The sequence below is a fragment of the Bactrocera latifrons genome, unplaced genomic scaffold (assembly GCF_001853355.1).
Source record: "Bactrocera latifrons isolate USDA-ARS-PBARC rearing strain unplaced genomic scaffold, ASM185335v1 scaffold_39, whole genome shotgun sequence".
NCBI lineage: Eukaryota > Metazoa > Arthropoda > Insecta > Diptera > Tephritidae > Bactrocera > Bactrocera latifrons.
This window is the reverse complement of record NW_017537034.1, coordinates 258,918-283,990: the sequence shown is the minus strand read 5'-3', so window position 1 is coordinate 283,990 and position 25,073 is coordinate 258,918. Positions and strand designations below refer to the sequence as shown.

Here is a 25,073-nt window from a genome sequence, read left to right as displayed (position 1 = left end):
GCAGTAATAAAATCACTTACAAGCACAAACAGCCGGTATCCATAGCAATTGTCCGATTATATAGGTTGAAATAAATATTTTAAAACAAGCAAATATGCCGATTTTAAATTTTAAATTGTTTTACAATCACAACCAAAAAAAACTGCTTTGAAATGTGTGAGATGCCACCTGCCTACCTTTTATGTCAAATTCAATTCTTTATAAAACAGTACTTTATTTCCAATTTGTGTGCAAATAGCAAAAATATTCTTACCTTGATCCTACAACTTTGTGATTAAGTGTAGTTTTTATTAAAGAAATAAATATTTTACCCAAATTTTACTGTTCTCTTAAATGCTTAAATTCATCTGGCAGCTCCAACTACGGCAACTCAACTAGTCTATTGACAGCACACCTTTCAGAATCCAGTTGGAAGTTAGTTAGACTGTCATTTACATCGGAACGATAATAAATACAAAAACTCGCAGAAATCAAATGACGGTATTTGCAAAGTCGTGATTAAAAAGTAATAACGTGTAAAAATAACTCAGGAAAATAAGAAAAACTGCTGCGATTAGATAGAAGCTGTATGTGAAATGTTTGCGAAAATGTGTAAAGGTTAACAAGCGTGTATAAAGCAGTGATTGAGAAATAGTGCACTGGCAATTCACCAGCTGGGTTTTCTTTGTGAAGTAGAGAAAATAGAAACAAAAACTCCAACGCAGCAAAAGTGTAAATTATTTAGTACAAATCCTATAAAGCTGCTGATTAAGAAGTAACCTATAAAAAGATGAAGACGCATTGATAAAAAAGTGATACCTATTGCGTTTTGTTATCAACGTCGTGTTTGTGCAATTTCTGCGTCCTAGTCCGTAAAGATGGTGTCGCTGATTAAGAATCAACTCTTGAAGCATCTTTCGATGTAAGTAGATAGCAGCGTGTTTTAAATACTTCCATATAACTTTATGATATGGATTATAATCTAAAATAAGAACTAAGTTTTGCATACCCACTAATTAATTGATTTTTCAATACCACAACTTGGCTACATCTAAAATATTCCATGAGTTTTTTCCTTTTTAGTGTACGAGTTAAAATTAAATTAAAAATTTTAATAAAGCAGAGAATAAAGACTTTGTGGTGAATGCTCTCAATTCTCTTTTTAAGTGAAAAACTATTTGATTTTTCCGTAATTAATTTAATTTTTGGCGCTTATCGATATGGGATTATAGATATTTTCATAATTGACCTTTATTTACAGAAATATACATATGTACGTGTAACGAATATGTAACGCGAGGGAAAGTATATAGAGTACAATAAATCTTATGTACCCACATACGAATTCTTTATGTGCCTTTACTTGCCTATATACCCTGATCTGAAGGTGCACTTGCCCTTTATTGCTAATACTTTTTACAGTGTTCTCCTTATTTTAGCCATTTATAATAGTATAGACGGTAAAAGCGGTATGAGAAAATATTTGCTTAGCAAAGTAGATAACTTGCTTTTTTTTTAATTGGTCTAAAACTTTGGATGTCGTACATTTGTATATGTTTAATAATGTATGTACTATGTAAAACTCGTAAAAATTTTTATTTAGGAAAATATTCACAGTAAAAATCTTTTTATTGATTTTATTAACAATTTAATTAACAACTCAACTCATTTTAAAATTTTGAGAAGAACTTAAACATCCAAAAAATCTTAATTTTACAAAACTTTATCTACAGTCATACTGACTGTTTTATTCTAACGTTTGACCATAGTTAGTCTGTAGCTTAATGCTTATCATTGCAATTTCAATAATTTTGTATGAAATTACTAAACAAATTGTTTAATTTAATTTACTTTAAAAATTCCTTTCATTTATTTTCATACTATTCGCAACAAAACAAATACTTATAAGTTAAGCTGGGTCACCAAGTTCTAATTTAATAAATATGATTTGAATATTAAAAAGTTGTGCAATAAAAATTATAACTTATGTGAAAACTGTAAAAGCATGAAGTGTAAAGGATTCGGTCGTAACATTTATTCTATTATATTTATTAATGCGATTCCTTGCAAGCTTTCAACTAGTTGCATTGTGCGATGGCCATTTGCAAGTCGTGGGCTTACAGACTGACTGGCACCTACGCACAAATATTATATAAAAATAAAGGCAACGGCAGTAGCATTTCATAATTTGAGACAGATAATCGCGTTGGCGCCTTAGCATCGAGTGAAGCCGCCACGAACAGTAAGCACATCCTCCAAAGTTTTGTTATGCGACGACAACACCGCGCGCACATCACTTCTTGTGGCGCAACGCAACAGTCAACCATTAAATTATCGTTAAAACACTGTCAAGTACAGCAGTTAGCTACGCTGAATATTAGCATCGCTGCCAGTTGGTGTATCAAGTTTTCAATGGTGACGTGCTAGAGTGGGAGGTGAAGTGTTTGAAATTGTGTTTAGACCAAGAAAGAAATTGAATCATTTCTCTATTCGCGTATTCGCTATGTAGGTATGGGTTTGCTCTGCGAAACAACAATGTTAACCAAAAGTGAGGGGGTTGGTTGCAAAAATATGGGTGAATAGAAAGTGAATATGTGGTTAGGTGGTTGGGAAATGAAGTTGTAGACTGCGCGCAACTCATGAATGCAGTAGAAAATTTTAATTTAAATTGCTGATTATACGTTGAAAGCAGAAAGTTCTACAAACATAGATAATTTGTAAGGAATCTATTATTATGTAAAATTTTATGCATTATTTAGTTGAATGTCTGTACTTATACGTAAGAAAAATTTATGAGCATTTAAAAAAGAGTTGAAAGAATGAAATGAGAATTATAAAGAGTAAAATTTATACTTGTTACTTGCACTTTTGTTCAGGGTTTTACGCGAAAGCTACTTAGAAGATCATAATAGACCATATCTCGTATTGCATACATCATTTTCCAATCTAATCTACATTGAATTGAACAAGTACACATACTCGTATGTTCAATATGCTAGATCATATCCACTTGTAATGCTTTTGGGGAAGCAATACGAGCACTTTCTTTAGAAGGGATTTGACAGTAGACACTTTCCTATGACTGTCCCTCCCTCAGGCGGTTCTATGCTACCGGAATTGATCCCGATTTTATCCGTCCGAAGACTGTAATTTGCCGATATTACCCTGTTTGGATCAGTAAGATTTAGGTTAAATCATCACTGCAGTAACTGCTATCAGCAGAAGTTTGCTCCGCACCCTCCTGATCCGTTGTGTCATTGAGTCCAACGCGAATCTGAAGGAATTTTTCCGTTGCGTTTGTGCTATAAGGTTCCATTTAAACGCGATCTCGGTTAGCTGCAGTACATACAAGCCGGCATTAAGACTCACACGTTATGTGGCCACATACCGCCAGCACACAACTATGACATTAGCATCTACGGCTGTGCAAATGGTACCTAGTTCGTACACTGTGCCGCCATTCCTATCGAGCGGCTATCTCTGCGACATTTCTCGCTTCATCACTGTACGGAACTTAACTTAAATTCCGACTGTCAATAAATTTAATATTTTTAATGGGACTTTCGACAGTCTGCGCTCCTTCACTCCTCATACGACTTCGATTATCGTCAAAGTACAGAAGCTCCTAACTTGTCAGAACACTGAAATCCGGACTACGACCGGATGTTTCTTTATGTCTCCCATCGAACACCTGCATAGTGAGACCCGTATGTTCCCAGTCAAAGAGCATAATGAACTCCTCTCAAAGCAGTTCCTGCTGAAATGATTTCGCAGAAAACATCCCTGCAGTCAACTGCTTGGAGCGGAACCGCCTTCTAGGTGCATCAAGAAGTCATTCCTCAACTACGTCGATGACATCAAACAATACGCCGACCAGATTTCGGACGCAACTAACTTTCGACAAGCACTGACCGCCATTCACAGTGGAGCCATTAACACCTTAACCGATTCTCTCTCAGTGAATGGCGTACTTGGAATCAAACCACCACCCATTGCAGACGACTTGCCGCGAGAAACGAGAGTGGCTCTTGCGCAGCTTCGTTCTGGATACTGTAGCAGGTTAAACTCCTACTTATGCAGAATATACCCTGGCATATCAAATATATGTCCAGTGTGCAATGAATGCCTTCATGACACTATCTCTCTTTACATGCCCTGCTACCCCTACTCATCTGACACCCTTCTCCATTTGTGCCGACCCTGTCGTAACTGCGCGTTCCCTGGTCCTACCCTTGGATAATGTCGACGACAACTTATCTATACATTACCATCTTAATGGGGATTAGGTACCCGTTCCCAGTCTGATCAGGTCTCGCAGAAACCAAACCTGCCGTCTCAGTTTGTGTGAAGCGAAGCCGCCTCTTAGAACATCAAGAGGTCCTTTGTTGTTAAATCACCATTCATGTTATCTTGAACTTTACAAATGATTTTAGGGTGCGAATATATATAGACAGATGTACCATATGTCGATGCCTTCATTGTTTGCGATGCGTATATTTTTCCCCAAGAAGTTCAAGGTTACCCTTAGAAGCAAGGCTGAATGGAATGATTCGACTCTAGAGCTACTGCTTAGAGTTAAGCCAATCAAGTCGTACACCGGTGGCTCGAAGAAGTCCGAGAGAATTGGTGCAAGAGTCGCAGGACTCCATAGCATCTACTAACATGGCAGAACCTGAACCCTTCATCGCGGTGGGTTAGAGGTATTGACAACAAGTCCAAAGCATGCGCCATGGAAATTTTCTAGTGGTGGTTTATATTCAGCAGGTTTAAATATGTAATTAATCTCCATAGGGACAAATTTGGACCATTTGTCGCATTATACACTGGCCACTGCAAGCTAAGGAAGCACTTATACTACATGGGCCCAGCTTCTTTTGCAAATTGCTGGTTCTGCGACAGCGAGCCTGAAACTCTAATAGACAGCATAGCAGTGTGCAGACGCAAGATAAAGACCCTGTGATCCACGTGTCCAAATAAGAATCACATCGCCGCCCTAGTATCTAACAGTATATTGGACTCTATCAATGTGCTGGGACTAGGTGAGTCTTTGTGATTTAGGAAATTGCACAATAGACCTAAGGTCCCGGAGAAACCCTATTTTTTCTATCTTATCTTAAATCGATATTGGTAGGTACATATAAAATGTAACATCGTTAAAAAATGAGGTCCTTATCAGATTTCTCAGATTTCTCAGTTTTTAGCGCATGCTACAATGGTATTTGTTTTCACTACAGTTTTAGTTCAGAGAAAGGCTGATATATATACATATTTATTGATACATATGTATATCGCAGCTGTTTGATGGCAAAACCAAGCGCCACAAACACAATTTCGCCGCTACGATTTGCGATTTTGTTTAATTTTAATTTGAAATGTAACTACAAAATTTGCAAGCGGAGTCAAATGTGTTTGTTTAGCAATCTTGCCGCAGTAGTTCAACAAAAATAAATATATTAATGAACGTAAATTGAACCATTTGAAATTCCTGCTATCTTCCGATTACATATAAATATTTTATACTTATCTCTCATACTATAAGTATTAATTTGATAGTAAATAACTAGGTTTTAAAGAAAGTTTTCTTTTAGGATTTCAATGAAAATCTTTATTCCTGTGAAAGGACATTCGATGCCATTATGAATGGAATTCGATTTTTATCTTGCATGGTCACAACGGACACGCTTGCAGAAGTCCAGACGCTGAACCCAATTTTCGACGGCTTTCAAGCAAAAATCGGCGGATGCTCGCGAATTTCATGTTCGATATTCGTACGAAGTTCATCAATTGTCGCTGGCTTGTTGTCATAGACCATAGACTTGACGTAGCCCCACAGGAAATATTTTAACGGCGTTAAATCGCATGACCAAGGTGGCCAAATGACTAGGCCATTTCGTGAGATAACACGTTCACCAAACTTGGTTTTCAATAAATCGATTGTAACATTCKCTGTGTGGCTTGTGGCGCCGTCCTGTTGAAACCGCATATTGTCCAATTCGGGCCAAAAATATTCGGTTATCATGGAGCGGTAGCGATTCCCATTCAGAGTAAATTCTTGATCATGACGGGAGAAGTAGTCAATGACACCGCCGTAATTTTTTCGGGATGCAATGGTGAACCAACGAGTTGGTGTGGTTTACTCTATGACCAAAGCCATTCAGCCAGAAATGAGCCTCATGGCCAAAGATGATTTTTCGAATAAAATCCGGATAATTTTTAAGATGTTGCTCAGCCCAATTCGCGAACATATGACGATTCTAGTAGTCAAGCGGCTTCAGTTCATGCGTCAATTTGATCTTGTAAGGATGTAGGCCAACATGTTTTCGCAAAATTCTCCACAACCACGTCACATATATTCCCAACGCTTAAGAACGACGTGTGAGGGAATGATCTGGGTCTTCCTCAATTGATGCGCTAGCGGCAGCAATATTCTGGACACTACGGGCACTTCTTTGTCTTATTGGCACGGGAACATTTTGTATTGTGCCTGTGGATTCAAATTTTTCCACTAGACGCTCAATTTTTGATCTGACAGTACGATTATTAAGACGTAGCGATCTTAAAGTTGAGGCCACTGAATCCGAATTTCGCTATGAAATTCTAATAATTTCGACTCGTTGACGGATCGTATATCTTTCCATGATGAAATGGCAGACATTACTTAAGAGCTGGAAAAAATATAGCATCCTTTGTTGTCCCTATCGGTCTACTTTTTGTAGCGTCCTTTTGAAAACACTATCTATATAAATCGGATTCGTTTCGATTACGTAAATCCTACCGTTTTCGGAAATGGGATGTAATAATTTGCTCCTCTAACGGATAGCTGGGGAGGAGTCTTTCGCCTTTTCACTTTAGCTTGCCTTCAAACAGATGTTTTTTGGCTGCTTGAGCCATAGGTAAAGGAATCGTTTCTGACCACACTCAAGTGAATGGCGCTCAGACTTTCACTTTCCTGCCACTCCCATCCTCCAGACAGAGGAAGAGGAAGAGGAAGACTTACACTCTGTTGGATGAACCAGGTAGAGAAGGATCTGGGTACACTTGGAATCTTCAAGCCAAAAAGGAAGAACGACTGGCGTACTCTAGTTAACTTGGCTCTAACCGCGAAAGCGGTGTCTACGCTAATAAAGAAGAATAAAGTTTCCCTCTTTTTATATTCTTCTCCAGGGCCGTAGAGAGAAGCCAGGGATCATGTTGATAATAAACAATTCGAATCCCTTGATCCATCAAGTTATTGATTTTATATACATTCTAAATCGTTGTACAGCACCGAGACCTCCTGTGAACTCGAGCGAGGAAGGAATTGTCTGCGGTTTCTCCTCCTCTTTCGTTCATTAATCCTCCAAAATAAAAACGAAACGAATTCTGTATGAGTAATATTTCAAACTCGTAGCACACATAGCACGTAGCACTTTTTATAATTTACTTTAGCTAACGGTGCATTTATGAACCCACTTCCATTCGAACGATCAAAATCATAAATCAAAGCGCTCATGCGGAAACTGAGTGCAGAGAATTGCATTATTGATACAGTTAAATATTGCAGCTGCTGTGCGGCAGACGCTTTCAGGCAATGCAAAAAATATGCTCAATAGAACACACACAGCTCGAAAATGGAAAACAAAAAAACGCCAATTAGGAGCACCAATTAGTGAAACGTACAATAAAAAGTCATTGAAGTACGAGGCGAAAAGTTCTTTCCGCAGAATATTGTAGTTGACATCGTTTTTTAACAGGTCAATTGGTGAGCGTAACGACATACCATTGAGCTATACACTCTACTGCCAGCTCTAAGGGCCAGCAATTGGTGGCCGTTAATGAAGAGCGTGTATTATAAATACTATTTTCGGTCACTCATTACCACTTAAATCTCTTTATACCATGCTATTTCTTGATTTTCCATTATTTCATTTTCAATTAATTTTTATTTTTTTTACAGTTACACGAAGAATTTGTCATCGGACAAAATTAATTTGAGCACATTTCGCGGTGAGGGGGATTTGGTGAACTTGCAGCTGGACGAAGCGGTGCTCACTGAACTGTTAGACTTGCCTTCATGGTTGCGACTCACTTCGGCCTGGTGCAATCATGTGTCCTTTCGCATTAGCTGGACAAAACTGAAAAGTGTGCCAATAACCTTGGTGAGTAACGAACGACATGACATGGACATGTCGATAAATATCTTGTTAGTATTTGCTAAATGTGTAATTCTATTTTCTACCTTTGCATGACTCAATAAACACATACTAACATCTCACAAAATAATGCCGGCAGACACTGGACGAGGTGAATATCAGCGTGGAAACTTGTGATCCGAGCACTAGAAATCAGGATGCCAATTCACCCGGTGGCGTTGCGGGTGGAGGTGGAGGAGGTGGTGCTGCTGCTGGTGGCGGGGCAACAGCACAGCCGACACTGCCACAGGCGCCGCAGGGCAAATACAGTTACATACACAAAGTGGTGGATGGCATTACAATCATTGTGAATACCGTGAATGTGAAATTCCTGAGCGCAGCGTTCACCGCCTCCGTGCAGGTAAGTGTCCTTGTTGTTGTTCTAATACAAAAAAGCAATTTGTTTGTAAATAGTGGGGAAAATGTGCAGTTGAGAATTGTGTGAAATCAAACAAATTACTACGCCAAAGCAATTAATTTGAAAGTGCTAACTTACGTCTGTAGGCTTTTTGAAAATTTTTGCTTTATTTTAGTATTTTGATGCTATGAAATAATTGTTTTAAAGTTATTTCTTTAAAGGTTTACATTTTTAGTTGCTTTTCGTGTGGGAGTTACAGTCAAAATATTAATGTGTTCCTCCATGCGTTTATGCGACAATTTGTAAGGACAAGATCAGCTATTGGGCAGTGGTACGATACTTTTGCTAACTTTTACTACCAATATCAACAAGATTGAATAAATTTCGACCAAAAAGCATAAGCTAATTATGTTTGCCATTTTGCATATTTCTTAAAAATTCCTAAACTCTTCCGAATATTTTTTCTGAACTACGTAATGCAGTGTTGATACCGACTATCTGATACCAGAAGTTTAAGGATCTGAGGTAACACCGCGATCTGAAGTAACACTATTGAGGTAATGTGATCCCTATCTATGGATTGAAAGGCCTTAAGCCTGCATTTACATCAGGCGCTTAGGAGTTTCCAGTTGTAGATCGCATAACCGGCAGTTTGCATAAGAACCCATGCCTACGTTGGACAGGTGTCACTAGTAGACGGAGTTTGTCTATGGGGGGGTTAATCATACCTTTAAACCTCGCTAGCTTGTAATCTCCCATTAGCGGTTTTGCATGGTGCATATCTGTTTCTACCTGCCAGTAACTTTTTCTGCCCACTCTCTCCGTGCGGAGCAGCTCCTTTATGGTGTGGAACCCTACCGCAATACAGGGTTCTGGTCATATTATCCTAGAAGTCGCAGCATAGCTGGCGAATTCGAATGTCAGCTTTTTGCCCCGGCAGCCAACTCAGGTGTACACGGTTGCAGTCTGAACTCCTTTGGGAAACTAACTGACTTATGGGTGTCACATTGAATTAAAGATGCTGTCCCTGTCTTGATCTAACGGTTTTAGTTTTAATAGAAGATTTTCCGTGTTTACAGAAATTGGGCCTTATTTTTTTAGGTTATGTCATTGTTGTTGATGTAGTATGGAAAACATTCCCCAAAAAAACCGCAGCAATTTTACTGCTTCCGGAGCCGGGTTGGACTCAATGTCAGCACCAATTAGAAAGTTATTGAGCAACTCTGCTGCAAGATGTTGTTCCAATGATGACAAACTTAACTTAATTCTTGCCGATGAAAGTAGGATTAGATCGTAATTAGCCCGATCAAATTCGTCCGAATACCGATAACCAGCTGTTTTGGAAATCGGACGGTTGATGCATGATGTTGTTACTGTAGCTTTTATCTAATCCTCGCTTGGATGGGAAGGTTCAACTTGATTGTCATCGAAATCACCTAACGGCAAGCCCAAGGTAACGAGCTGTTTCGACGGGGTCGGACCATAGGCACAGGAGTTTTAGATGAGTGGGACTCGCTGCGCATGAAGAAGTGGTTAGAGTCCTGAGGGACTTGTGGCTTGCTGGACTGTTGGATCATGTTGTTGTTGTTCAACCCTGCTGTTGAACTCTGTCGATTTGACAGTCTTTGGGCGGATGAAAATCGGGGTCCGTTCCGGTTACGTATACCCGACTGTCATGGGAACGGACTGCTGGATATCGCAGTATTTGATTCCTCCGGAAAACTCTTTGATTTTTAGTCATTTTCGTTATCTTGCAAGCAACTCACGTAATTACCGCATATTCCGGCGTTAAATATTTTTTTATATGTTAGAATCACTCAGCAACTAGATCTAATAACTTTGTTACGTTAAGTCATTATTGATAAATAAGTTTGCGTTTTTTTTATTTCCTCTATAGATGTCTCGCATTCGCGTTGAATCAAAAACACCAAAATGGGCTCATGCCGATCTACGTTTCACCCGACTTAAAGATCCCACTAGAGGCATCATACTCATATTCAAAGAACTATCCTGGCAAACGGTGCGCATCGAAGCCAGTTCAACGCAGGACAAATCACTCACCCCTCTCCGTTTGCTCACTAATCAAGCGCGCTGTCGACTTACACTACGGAAACGGCTTTCCGATTGTACATTATTAGCCTCACGACTGGTGCTCATACTGGACGATTTACTATGGGTGCTCACCGATTCGCAGCTGAAAGCGGCCTTACATTTTGTCGATTCCTTATCGGGTCTCATCAAAGCGGCGACCCATGCAACACAGAAAAAGAATGCAGCTAGAAAATTACAGGTTATTGTCATGATTATTTTATTCAATAAAATTACTTAGCTAATTGATTTGTATGTATGTATATAGTACGTATGTAATTGCATTTGACAACAACAATTGACATGTTGTAATTAATTTTATACAGTGTTTTGTGAATTTTGTTTTATTCATATAATTTTCTATGTGTGGGTGTGTATAGTACTAGTTAGAATTTATTAAATTTAAATATTTGTTATTTTTAGACGCTCCCTGAGTATCAGGCACAGATAGCGCAGCAACAAAATCGCCAATCTGATACGGCGCACACATCATCAGCGCAAAAAATGTTCAATGCCTTCGATGTGCGCGAGACTTCCTATCACTTTTTCAGCCAACGCATCGATTTGCATTTGTGCGACGATGAAGGAGGTGAGTGGAATGGTTGAATATATTCTTAATATTGATGTTTTAATATTTTAATTTTATTTTCACATCCGACTAGATGGCCGCTCCAGTTATCCCGAATTGGATAAAGGTGGCGCTCTTCAAATATCGGTGCAAGCATTCCAAATAGACTATTATCCTTATCATCTGGCCAAATCAGATCGTGCGCACTGGGCGAAGTAAGTAGTATTTACATATTTTGTATTTTGAATACTGTCAGGAAGTTTAGAAACCCCAGTAGGAAAATAAAATCTAAGTGGTCTGTTTGACGATCTGAGCCGATATAGACATGTCCGTCTGTACGTTTGTCTCCTTATACGCAAACTTTTTCCAGGTCAGATAGGTCTTTTTCTCCTCTCGGAATCGGCGATATCGCACTGCAACATAACGCTGCTATACAAAATGCTCGATCAAAATCCTGCCCTTGTATGAAACACTTTTTTATTTGTCGAGACGTTTTCGGCGAAATTTTGTATAGATTATTGTCCAAGACAGCATAACCTTATCCAAACAAATTGTTCAGATCGAACCACTATAGCATACATACAAACTGATCCATCAAAATTAAGTCCTTGTATGAAAAACTTTTGTGTCTGACAGATTATCTTCACGAAATTGAGCACCAATTATTATCGAAGGTAGCGCTAACATTCTGCCCAAAAATTGTTCATATCGGACCATTGTAGCTCATACCTATTATACAAACTGTTCAATAAAAATTAAGTTCTCGAAGACAAACTTTTTTCTTTGACAAATTATTTTCACAAAATTTGGCATAGATTATTGCCTCAAGCAACGCTGTAATCTCTGAAAATATTGTTTAGATCGGACCACTATAGCATACAGCTGTCTTGCAAACTAATCGATCAAAATTTAGTTCTTGTATGGAAAACCTTTTTATTTGACGAGATATCTTCATGAGGTTCGGCATAGTTTATTGTCCAAGGCAACGCTACAATCTCTGAATATATAATTCCACTATAGCATATAGCTGTCGAACAAACTGATCGATCAAAATCTAGTTTTTGTGTAGACAACTTTTTTGTTCGACAAGATATCATTATGAATTTTGGCATAGATGATTGTCCAAGGTAACGCTACAATCTTCGAAAATATTGTTCAGACCAGACCACTAGGACCAGAAGGTTATTATAGTGCCGCCGATTTCTTGATTTTTGTTTACTCATATTTATTTTCATTATTCAATTACTTTGTCAACAGATATCGCGAAGCATCCGTATCACCAGCGTTGTGGCTTAAAGAATCCCTTAATACATTCCGTGAAGCTGTGCTTAATCTAAGTCAACCGAATCGCCCATCAACACATGCGCCACTTGAACGCACTGCACCAACTTCACCCGTCGCACTCAATGTGAATGCACTACAAGCGTTAAGCGCAGCGCATGCGTCCACAGTTGGTGGCACACCAACTTCCAGTTCTGGCGCAAATACGCCACATCGTCCCGGCAGCAGCGGTGGCGGTTCGGGTGGTAATGCTTCAGCGTTCGCCAATCAAATCATGCAAGCACAACAGCAAAAGACAACATTGGACAATTTGGCGAAATTGATGAGCGCCTGTGTTGTGTTGCGCATAGAAGATTTCACCTTGTATCGCGTTACCACCTCTGGTAGAAAGCAGATGCCTAAGGAGTTTGTGTCGGGTAATTTATGTGCATACTTTTCATTTGTATATACTAGTTAGTTATCTAGTTAGTTTTGAGACTTAACTCATTCAATTAATTTACATACTTTTATAAAATGCATATTGATTAGTCTCTCATATTTGCTTCTCTCGTTGCTCTGCTCCGTCATATTTAATATCGAACTCATTGTCTTTGTTTTTGTCAAACAAACAAACGCACTAAAACATATAAATCATATAAATCATCAAATTTCGCACTTTTAGCACAAAATAAGCGGAAATCACGTTCAGGTACTGAAAGAATTCATATTCTTAAATTAATTCTAGTGTGTTTTTGGTGTTTAAATTTTTTACATTTTGATACCTTTTTTTAAATTTTGAACCGGGTATATCAAGTTTGCTCCGAGACCTAATAAATTATATACATAAATAGTCAGTGAATTTTGCACACGTACTTTTTTTTCCCAGAAGCTGCTAATTTGTTAGAATTGTCACTATCGGACCATAACAAAATATAGCTGTCGTACAAACTGATCGATCAATCGATTTTTGTATGGAAAAATTTTTATTTAAGAAATTAACTTAACCAAATTTGGCATAGATTACTGCCCAAGGCACAACCTTCAAACATATTGTTTAAATCGGACCACTATAGTATATAGTTGTCATACAAACTGATCGATGAAGTTCTTGTATGGAAAACTTTTTTATTTGAGGACATATCTTAACGAAATTCCACATAGATTCTTGTCCAGGGCAACGCTACAATCTCTTAACATGTTGTCAAAATCGGACTACTATAGCATATAGCAGCCGTACAAACTGATCGATCAAAATCAAGTTCTTGTATTGAAAACTTTTTCAGTTTACGAGATGTATTCATCAGATTCGGTATACATTATTGTCCAAGGCAACGCTACAATCTCTGAATATGTTGTTCCGATCGGACCACTATATCATATAGTTGCCATACAAACTGATCGATCAAAATCAAGATACAAGACTTTCATACCCTTTTTTGTTAGAAGATATGCAGCTGCGGAAGGATTTATAGATTCAGTGCAGCTGTTGCTAACGGTGGTTTTTGTTTTTATTCAAAAATTAGATATATTAATTCAGAAAATCTTACCTTATCCAATATCTTCTCATTAGTACTCCCATTAGACTTTGGCAAGAAAGTCATTTATTTAATTATCTTGACTTAAGTCAATGAATGCCATATTCTGTTGAAAAATCAAAACTATTTATATACTAATTGAACTTATTATCTTGCAGGTGATAAAGAGCGCTATTCATTTCCCGCTGACATGTCCGTCGTACATGCTGAGTTTACTTACTTTTATTACCCCGGTGATTTTATATTTCCTTGTAAGTTTATACATTCATACATACAATGCGTACACAAAACATTGGTTAATTTAATCGTCGTTTTTTCTTCTACACGCTTAGTGCCGCCGTCCAAAGTATTCGTTCATATTAATCCTCTACAAGTGCACTTCGATCTAAGTTCCATACTTTGGCTCAATTCGTTTGCATTGAATTTACATGAGAGCTTATTACGCACCAGTGTCGGCACAGCGAGCGGCGCCTCCTCCGCCACACGCGGTTCCATCTCATCGAATGCCTCACAACGTGCAGCTGGTACCGGGGGTTCACAAGGCTCACGCGTCGGTTCCGAGGCGGCCATTTCGCAAGCCGAACAAGAACCCAATCTTATGTATATGGATGTGAAGATTGAAGCGATTATGCCACGCGTAGTCATTGAATCGACTGTGGATGTGCCCAATCAAAAGGATCGTCCCAAAATCATGCAAATACAAATTTCACGTTTTGCCATAACCAATATACGTGAGATGGGTTCGTCACGTGCTGATTTAGCGCAGGCTTTGCACTCACTGCAGGAGGGTTCACTCGTGTTCGGCACGGAATTCCCAGCGGTCAACGGTGACATGTGTATTGTTACCGATCGCATACTATCACACGTAGCGGCCGCAGATGTGGGCGCACCCGTGCCGCCACAAGACCCCTTGCAGTCGCAGGGACAAACACAAACATCAACGTCTTCGCAAATACCGAAATCCGCCTCGGTACAGAATTTGTCACGTTATGCCATGTGGTCGGAACCGCGTGATGTGTGGTGTATCAAACTCGATCCGGTGTGGGTGGATTTCTTGGGTGCACGCTCTTTGGGTCCCAACAAATCGATACCATTCATCGATGCTGTGCCGGTAACTTTGTGGCTGCATTCCGGTGCTGGTGCTATGCACAAATCGCCGGCTGCCAGCGTCAATAGCAATTCGTGCGCCTCGTTCAGCATGAAGGGCTCTTCCGTCGAAACGAATATAAATTGCATGGATTTTGCCAATGGGGATAGTAAAAATCTGCCACGTAATCCCTTTCTTAGCGAGGAGGATGTACGTATGGGCGATTGGAAGCCACAACGTTCCTTTAATGGCGCCAGCGCTGGCGTTGATGCAACGGCTGCTGCTAAAGCCAATGACAAGGTGCCGAAAAATAGCGAACGTACCGCCGATATGCATGCCATTGCGCACATTTCCAATTTGGTGAGTGTGCAAATCGATCACTATCAATACTTGTTCCTATTGCGTTTGGCTGAGGAGATGACGGAAATGGCCATGTTCCTATCAATGGACGCTGAGCGTATTTTACAAAAGGTTTGTAAACATGATGCGGCGTTTAAAACAAAGTTTTCATAAATAATATTGTTTTTTTATTGTTTTGCAGCAAAATACCAAGAAATCGATGATATTCGGTTGCGTTATACCGCAAATTGAAGTGACACTCGTGATGCCATCGCCAACACCTGGTAAGGAATCGAGTGGTGGTGATGCTGAAAGTGTCTTACCCGATTCAGCTAGTTTGGGTGATGATTTACACATGAATAGTAAGATTTATTTTCTTTTTTTTCGTATCCTAAGTTTTAGTAATCGCTAAATTCTAAAAATAGCAACCAGAATCCGTGTCTATCTAACACACTGTTTAGTCAATACTTGGCTTTTCTCTTTTACTTTTATTATTTTTTTTCGTAGTTTATTTTGTTTTTTGCTTAGCTACTAATACACACCTAGCAAGTCGTAAGCATAGGCACATCGATTAGCTACTAACTATTTAGTTGCGTAGTTAAAATTGGCCGCTTTTGCTGGCAGCATTAGTATAAATATAACTTTGAAACACAAGACTAAAGGTGAAAGGTTTGTTATACTTCTAAATTTAATTATTAATGCCAAATCATTTCACCGCAAACACCCGCGTTGACCTTAGTTCCATAATTTAATGCGTGTAATTGCCCATCCAAGGTCTTTTGTTCACATTCTCATTTTACTTATTACATTATTTAATAGATATATATTTAGATATAACGTAACTAGATCAATAGGGAAATTTATTATTTATAGAACTTCAAAGGTTATTTTTTGCCCCCAAATAAGAACAAAAAACAAAAATGAAAATATAAAAGACGATACCAAAAATTTCCCTTAGGATTATTCTATTTCATTTCGGGGTAATTTTTTTAATACCATATACATACATTTCTTCCTTAGAAACACATTATTTAGTTTATATGAACAGTGAATTCTACTAAAAATTAAATTTTTAATGTCCTTCTGATATATTGTTTTAGTACTAGATACATTTCTCTCTTAGAAACACTTCTTCTACCTTCTGAGGTATTGTTTTAATACTAGATATGTACAGTTCTTTCATACAAACCCTTTAACAATAGAACTTTAAAGCTTTTACATATTTATTGATACATGAGAGCTAAAATATTCATTTCCCTAAAGCGTACTTTATTTCCTCGGGGGGGCTTTCTTTTTATTACTAAGCAATTTTTTTTGTTAGAGAGCATTTATTTATAGAACTTCAAAGCAAATATTATTTGTTGACACATGGGAGTGAAAACTTTTATATTATACGAAAAAACCCTTAAGGAGGGTTTTTTAATTCCCAATTTTCTATTTTTTTTTTTTGGTTTTTTATACTAAATATTTTTTTCTTTAGAAACCCTTTATTTATAGAAAGTTCAAGAACTCCTTTCTAATTCATTGAAAAAGAGGGCAGAATTAAAAACAATTATTTTATTTAAATTTCTTAGTATAGAACCTTAAATCAACCCCTTTCTAATTCACTGATAATGAGAGCAGAAATAACAAAAAACGCTTAAGAGAATTTCATTTCTTTTAGGTTGTTTTTTTTTTTCAATTTGGGATCAATAATATCCTTAGAATTTATTCCCTCTCCACCGAGGCATATATTTGGCACCTCTTCAGTGCAATTCAATTCTAGCATGTTGTCTAAAATTAACACTTCTTTATTTTGTCAAAAGCTGATTTTATAATTACTAAATATTACTCAACCTTAGACTTCTGCAAGGCCTAGTCCGATTCTATTTTGCCTCTTCTTTTATATTCAATATTTTACTAATTTATTTCTAATCATCTCAATGTGTGTGTGTGTGTGCGTGCGTAGCTTAATAACGATTTCATTCATACTTTTCGTTTTTTTTTGAATATATTTTTTAATCTCCAATAAATTTTGCATGTTTTTCCTCATAAATAACATTAAAACCACTAATCAACGTAGATGCTGAACTGTCCACAATGCCACTCAGCCACACCAACCACCCACAAACCACTTAAAACTCAAAATAAAATAAAGAACTGCTATATAACCATAAACTTTCAAGCAATCACTACTCGTGCTATGAAATACTTATCACTGGCGCAAATATTGCATGAATTTCGTATAATGGACTACCTAATTTATCGCTTCCTTTGGCAGGTACAAACACTATATGGCCTACACCGCCGTTAGAGCAAGTGAAGAGTAATATATATGGTAGTGTGGAGACACCTTCGCCGGTCACTAATGAACCGCTCTTTGATGGTGTTATGCACACTTCTAATCCAAATACACATGGGTTAGTAATTGTTGTACTAGTTATAAGGTAACAACGTATTTTAATTATTAATTTCTTCTTTTTGCTTTGCAGTTACAATGTGCAAATTCAAAGTACACCCACTGTAGCGTCCTCTACACCCAGTCAGGGTTCACGCCCTGATACTGGTGTTTATTCGCAGTCCATTACAGCGTCGACGAAGAGCGTGCGCTCAGCACGAACTTCGAATGCGGGCGATGCGACCAGCATAACGAAAGAAATCAATTCTAGTAAGTAAAATATAATTTTTTATATTATTTGGGGTACTCACAACGTGTCATAAAGCATCGTAAAGTCATAAAATCATACATTTTTATACTAGTTTAAAAAATTTGTTGTTGCTTTGCATACTAAAATAAGTTTACGCAAATAAAACTCTGAACGTAACGTTTTAGGATCGTTATAACTTATAACTTTTTGATACTATGTGTAACCCCTAATTATTTAGATGCATTTTGCAGTGAATGACAAAAGCGAGGTTAGATTGCAGTAATTTAGTATATCATTTGTATTAAAAATATGGTTACAAGTAGAAAGGAAACCAGTTTGAATACATAAAGTAATTTAGTCGTTACTTTAAAGCTTTTCCTTATAATGTTAGTAAAAGTTAAGTTATGAGAGGTTAAGACATTGCATTGTTTTAGAATATTTTTAACCTAAAAAAAAACTCAAAATTGGATTTTCGCAGTCATTTTTATCAAAAAAAAGAAAAAAAGGAGAAATTTCAGTGACAATTTCGCGAAATTTTTTTTCTAATAGTTGTAATCTAAAAAAAAATTCTTCCTCCAAGTCTTTAAGAATTGTATCTCAACGAGCGGTGTAAAATTTAGTCATGATCGGTTGAGTAGTTCTCGAGAAATCTTGCCAATTTTGACAAAAACGCATTTAAAGACGGCGCACTTAGCCTCGAGCGCACAAGTTCTCAAGGGTTTCTCATTTTTTGAAATCGGTAAACCCGTGTAACTGCTTCTATGGAATAAAACTGAATATTATATATTTATTTTGAAGCAAGCTCTCCTCTTTTATAAATCACATTAATTAAAAATCACCCCTTCCAGGTCTGATGTCTATGAAAAAAGGCTTCTCCAGTTTTATGACGTCCATCGATTCGGCCATCAAATCTGGTACACCAAACGATGACACCAGTGATACATTCTCCATACAAAGTGATATTAGTTCCGATTCAGAAAATTTCGCCATAGTTATGGGCGACGATAAGACCATGGATTGCATTGATGTAATGTTTAGGTATGATTTCAGTGTATGCCATTTAATTTCAACCAATTTATTGCTGCAAATAATGTATTATAAAATATATTTAAAGATTAAATCCCTTCACCAATGATACCAACTTAAAAGCATCGCCCGTGGAAGTAGCCAGCGAAGTGCTAGAGGAGCCTGGTTACAACAAGACTAACTTATCATCACCGTCAGAGCCGTCCGAGGCAAGCACGTGGCGGCGACGCGATTTGGTATCAATGGCAACTTTTAGGTGCGTGTGACAAGACACTTGAGTTTGTGCAATAAATGTGAGAAATAAGTTGATAATTATTTTTTTAATTTCCATAGATTAACAACAGTTGAATTGATACGTCAAAATGAGGGTAATGCTTCTTCACTGCGCCTGCAGGTGGCCGCTGTTTCGTGCGATGAATGTGGCGCCATTCCGTGGGATGAATTGCAGGTATTGTTGTTTTGTTGTTAATTCTTACTTTATTTTTGCTTCCTTCTTATACACTTTTTTTAAAACTTAATACATAATCGAACAATTTTTTAAACTCATTTAAATTGTTTTTCTATGTGTTTTCGTTTTTTTAGTTTGTATTTTTTGATTTTGAATATGAGCTTGCGTTGTTATATTTGTTTTCATGTTAGTTTTGTTTATTATGTTTTTTATTTAATTTAATTTTTTATTTTTAATAACGGCTTTTGTTTACTGTATTTTTTCTTATTTAAATTATATCTTTCAATTTCATTTGTTTTTCATTTCTTGTTTATTGTAAATAGTTGTTAAATTTTTATTAAATCTTTTTTTTTTCAAAGTAATCTTCAATTACAAATTTTCATTTAAATTATGTATTAAATACCTAAATATGCGGATAATGTCTCGTTATAACTTTTTGCATGCCTAAGATTTTCAATTTTCTCAAGTTTTATTCCTTCACAATCGAAATCATTTACGAATTTCGACATCTGGAAATTTGAAAATTATCAACTGCAGGCGTTTATGGAAAGTGAATTAAGAATTATACATAATTTTTTTAAAGGAATTTATTAAAATTTTTTTTTTACGAAAATATATATGTATGTATATATTTTTTTTTAATACAAAAATTCAAAACCTAAAACACAAAATTTTTTCAAACCTTTCTTTTAATGGCTCTCGCAAAACATGTCTCTTATAATTTCGTTTTTTCGGTATTATAAAAGTTGAAATGTTGGAGCTCGATATATTTTTAAAGCTAAGTCGATTTAGAGTTACATGCCCCTCTGTCTTTATATATGCATATGTATATCAATTAATACGTAAATTTTTGAGATATCGATCTGAAATTTTTGACACGTTCTTTTCTCCTCAAGAAGTTGCTCATTTGTCAGAAGCGCCAATTTTGGGCGACATAGCATATACGAGTATGTAGCTGGCATACAAACTGAACGGTCAGAACCAAGTGCTTGCATGGAAAACTTTTTTATTTGAAGATGTATCTTCACGAAATTTGGCATGGACTATTATCTAAGGCAATTATGCAATCTACGAAGAAATTATTCAGATGGGACTACTATAGCATATAGCTGCCAAAGGAACTGCACAATCAAAATCAAGTACTCATATGTGACCTGGTCTACGGAAAGGGGGCTTAGGTGTCAAAAAATCTTAGTTGATTCGGATGGAAGATGAGCTGCTTTTTTCACGTGATAGAATCCAAAAACTCATAAACTAGTTTTCGCACGTTAGCTCCCTTTTCGTAGACCAGGTCACATATGGAAAATTTTTTTATTTGAACACGTGTCTTCATGAAATTTGGCATATATTGTTTTCCAAGGCAGTGGAATAACCTTCCCAGAAATTGTTCCGATCGGCCCACTATAGCTTATAGCTGTCATAAAAACTAAATAATCAAAATCAAGTCCTCGTATGGAAAACTTCTACATTTGAAGATTTCTTCACCCAATTTGGCATATATTACTATCCAAGGCAGTGCTTTATTATTCGCAGAAATTGTTCCGATCGGACCACTATATATAGCTGCCATACAAAGTGAACAATCAAAGTAAAGTTCTCGTTTGGAATGGTTTTTATTTGACGAGATATCTTCACGAATTTTGGCAGATATTAGTATTCAAGGCAGTGCTATATTATATCCTCATAACTTGTTTAGATCGCACCACTATAGTATTTTAATTAAATTTCTAATATAACCTAATTCTTAATTCTTTTTTAACTCTTCTTAAACACTTTCCATAGGCCCTACAATCATATGAATCGTAAATACATACATACATATGCATATAACTTTCATAAGTGAAAAAGTCAACTGTAAAAACGATTATATTTTTAAATTTCATTTTTGTTTTTTCTCTTTTCTCTCTCTTTTTCAACAAAATTCTCGATGTGTGCTAAATTGCCAACATTTATATAATATACCCCCCAAATACAAACATACGTAATCAAACAATTAACGTTCGAAACACAATATTCGTATATATGGTATATATATATTGTAAAATATTTTCTGAATTCCAAAACAAACAAAAAACAACAATCAAATGGAAACAATTCTACTCTTACCCACCAAAACAAAACAAAAAAACAAAAATAAAAACAAAACAAAAAAAAAAAACACCGACATACTCGTATTACAATAATACCACATAATATAATATCTACAATATACAACAACAATATCAAATCGTACAAAATATCAAAATCTGCCTACAATTCATTTGAAAACAAAACAGAAAGCTCAACAAGCAAATAAGGTATATTAAAAAAACTCATTCAATTCTTCTAATATTTTAAGCAAAATTCTTATTATTATGCATTCAATTTGCATTATGGCTATTTTAGTTGGATTCGTACTTGCATTTACTTAGGTTATGTTGGAATTTTTAAATATCTTTTTTATTTGAAATTGTTTTAATTATTTTGATTTTTGATTTTTGGGTTTTGTTTTTCTTTTACCAAATTTTCTTTTTGAATTGAAAGTAGTGTTGCGAGTTTTGCGGTTTATGCTACCTATATTTTTATGCTCAAATAACAACATTTCTTGTAACATTTCCCTCCCTATACTTGCTAAAATGTGTACAAGTTTTGAAAACATTTTTTTGTTTCTTTTCTAAGGCTGATTTAGTACAGGGTTTTAATATATATTTGAAGCAACCTTCAACATTGTTTAAAGTTGTACATTAAGTAGCTAAGTTTGACTAAAATGGCAGAGATATTTAAAAGTTTACAATATGTAAAGCCACAGGCGACTTATAGCATTTATGGTTTTATTTTCCTATAAAAGTGTTATATTTTGGCCTCTTTCTATTCTAAATTAATAAAATGGGCTTTGTAAAAAGATATAATAATTTTTTGGAGAAAAATATTTTAAAATCGGCCATGCGACGCCATTTCCGGTGACTCCTCGGAAAATAAGATGCGCCCGCGTTGTCATTGAAATTTTGATTTTTGTAGAAAAAAAAAAACAAAAATGAGAATTTCAGTGAAAATTTCGTCCAAGACTTTAAGAATTGTGTAAAATTTCATGAAGATCGGTTGAGTGTTACTGGAGATATTTTGCCAACCGACTTCAAAAACACAGTTTCGAGAACGCGCTTAAAGATGGCGCACTTAGTCTAGTTAGCCTTAAAAATTTAGGTCAGTATTCGAGAGGTGTTGTTGAATTTAATATGTCTTATTGACTTATTAGACTTAGAAATCGATTTTTTGAAACCCGTAAACCCATGTAATACCTTAAAGAGAGCATGCTAGACTAGAAATAAAAATATCGTTTTTTTTTTCAAAGTATTATAACTATTCAAGAAAATTGTTGTTTTTTCAAGCAGTCGCCATTCGAGGAAAAAAAATATCCCACATTATCAGCTGTCAATTTTCGAAATTTTTTATTTAAATTTTTTTTTCAGTATTCTTGAAATGTTGATAAATAACTAATGGAAAAATTAAAACTAAATATACTAATTGTCCAATTAATTCTAAAATTGCTTGCAATTCATGCTTATAAACTAGAATATACTGTTAAAAAATATTTTGAAATAAGCGGCTTCAGATTTGTGCGCTATCCAATTATTGCTTAAAAATAGGCATTTCTTAAATTTACATCACTTATATTTCATTTTATTACACATAGTTCAGCACATTAATATGTTTGTACAAAAAAAAAAAAAAAAAAAAAAAAAAAAAAAATTTAAAAAAAAAAAGAAGTGACAACATTTACAGTATTCCCTGCCAAATCCGCTTAGCAATTATAATGCTTAAAGCAAATAATTGTTTCAATGGAATAATTAAGTAACATTTTTCGTTTAATTAATCCGCTTACGACATATTTTCGGAAATTATATAAAATTAACATCCATTAATTAGAAAAATATTTTATATTATATATAAAAATATTAAGATTAATAATCAGATATACAGGGGTTTTCAATAATTGTTAAGGAAATCAACATTTTTTTATTTAATGTGAATTACAATCGATTTAATTAAGTTCTGAATTATGGATTCTACGACTTCTTTTGCATGAACGAATTCGATGAACCCAATTTTTGAGTACTTTTTCCAATAAATCAAGTCGTATATCATGAATAGCACGTTCAATATTGGCTTTCAAAGCTTGAAGATAGTCTGGCTTATTGTAAAGACCAATGACTTCAAATAATCGCACAAGAAGTTGTAAAATAATATAATAATAAAAGTAAATAGTGCTAACTTCTTGGCAGCCATTCAATGTCACAAATTCTTGAAATAATCGAAGCTCCAAATATTTCTCACAATACTTCTAACTGGGTTGTTGTACGTGCTGTGTGGCATGTAGCCCCGTCTTGTTGGAACTAGATGTTGTCATGTTGTCAAGATTGCACCAGAATCGACAGTTTTGTTTATTTACCGCACCACTCAGATCAAGTTCAGCCTCATCGGAGTAGATGATTTTCCTAAAAAATCGTTATCGTTTCCAAGTTGTTCCAATTCAAAATTAGCAAATTCGCGACATTAACGGTGCTCCTATGGCTTCTGTTCTTGAGTGCGCACATTTTAATATGCCTGTCCAAATCTTTTCTCTGAGGTAGTCGTAATTCTTGAGCATGTCTTGGAATCGACAAATTCAGCAACACTAGCCTGAACGGCAGCAATACTTTCATTAATTCGAGCGGTTTTTTGTCTTATTGGCTTTAGAAATTTATGTAAAAAAAAATTACGCTTGAAATTTTAAACAATTCGACGAATAGCGTTGGACGATTATTACGACCATAAAATGGCAAAAGCGCACGGAAAATTTCAATTGGAGAACGATTATTTTGATAATAAAAATCTGGTTGTATATATCTTTCCATCATGAAATTGTAAATATTACTGAATACAATGAAAAAATTACATATTAAAAATGGGCGAAACAATACTTAGAAATCACTTGCACTTTCTACATTTTTTTGTCTGATTAACGCCAAAGTCACAAATTTGTTGTGATTTAGCATTTTGTTAAAAATAGTTTTAATTGAGGCTTATTGAAATACCCTGAGGCTATTATTATTTTGAAATTTGGACTGCCACCTAGTAATGCGTACATTTTTGAAGTATTTGCACTTTCTTAAATTACAAAAAAAAAAAATTCTTTTTCATTCTCTCTATTTCTCAAAACCACTGAGTTAAGGAATTGCATGCGTTTTTAAGATTTACGAAATTTATTTATATCCAGCTAATGAATCCCATAAACTTGGACATTTTTATGGAATTATTTGCAAACATGTTTTAAACAAAGTAGTCTTAGCGGAATGTTGTTAATTACTTTTTTGTTGCTTTTGTGGCTTTATTTATTCTTCAATTAGTTAATATATTTTCTTTCATTTATTTAAGTACTAATTTGCTATTAATAATTGGGTATTTTCATAAAGTCAGCATAAAAAAAAAAAATTACACGACATTAAGAAACTCAAGTTAAAAAGCGGCGGAGCTTAGACTTTCTTTTGTTATAAGACCATCCCCATAAATGTTAGGCGCGCAATAGTATATGTGGTTCTTTGTGATAACATGCAAACGTATTTATAGAAAT

The 25,073-nt window shown here is 35.7% G+C and overlaps 1 protein-coding gene across 6 annotated transcripts in view; it reads left to right on the top strand.

The window, feature by feature from the left end:
- The first annotated feature begins 274 nt into the window (after window positions 1–274).
- The window catches only part of LOC108972236 (UHRF1-binding protein 1), a 43,643-nt gene continuing 18,844 nt past the window's right edge, over window positions 275–25,073 (top strand). For 4 of the 6 annotated variants that reach the window (XM_018938765.1, XM_018938766.1, XM_018938763.1 and 1 more), the window contains exons 1-16: window positions 858–901; window positions 7,916–8,117; window positions 8,251–8,511; window positions 10,406–10,798; window positions 11,020–11,185; window positions 11,259–11,379; window positions 12,422–12,861; window positions 14,118–14,210; window positions 14,292–15,517; window positions 15,588–15,747; window positions 17,646–17,784; window positions 17,857–18,032; window positions 18,861–19,050; window positions 19,127–19,294; window positions 19,372–19,486; window positions 21,763–21,783. In XM_018938765.1, the coding sequence (XP_018794310.1) occupies window positions 858–901; window positions 7,916–8,117; window positions 8,251–8,511; window positions 10,406–10,798; window positions 11,020–11,185; window positions 11,259–11,379; window positions 12,422–12,861; window positions 14,118–14,210; window positions 14,292–15,517; window positions 15,588–15,747; window positions 17,646–17,784; window positions 17,857–18,032; window positions 18,861–19,050; window positions 19,127–19,294; window positions 19,372–19,486; window positions 21,763–21,783 (3,915 nt within the window). Of the gene's footprint in view, window positions 902–7,915; window positions 8,118–8,250; window positions 8,512–10,405; window positions 10,799–11,019; window positions 11,186–11,258; window positions 11,380–12,421; window positions 12,862–14,117; window positions 14,211–14,291; window positions 15,518–15,587; window positions 15,748–17,645; window positions 17,785–17,856; window positions 18,033–18,860; window positions 19,051–19,126; window positions 19,295–19,371; window positions 19,487–21,762; window positions 21,784–25,073 lie in introns of all 6 variants that reach the window. The other 2 variants (XM_018938767.1, XM_018938764.1) reach the window with 2 other exon arrangements.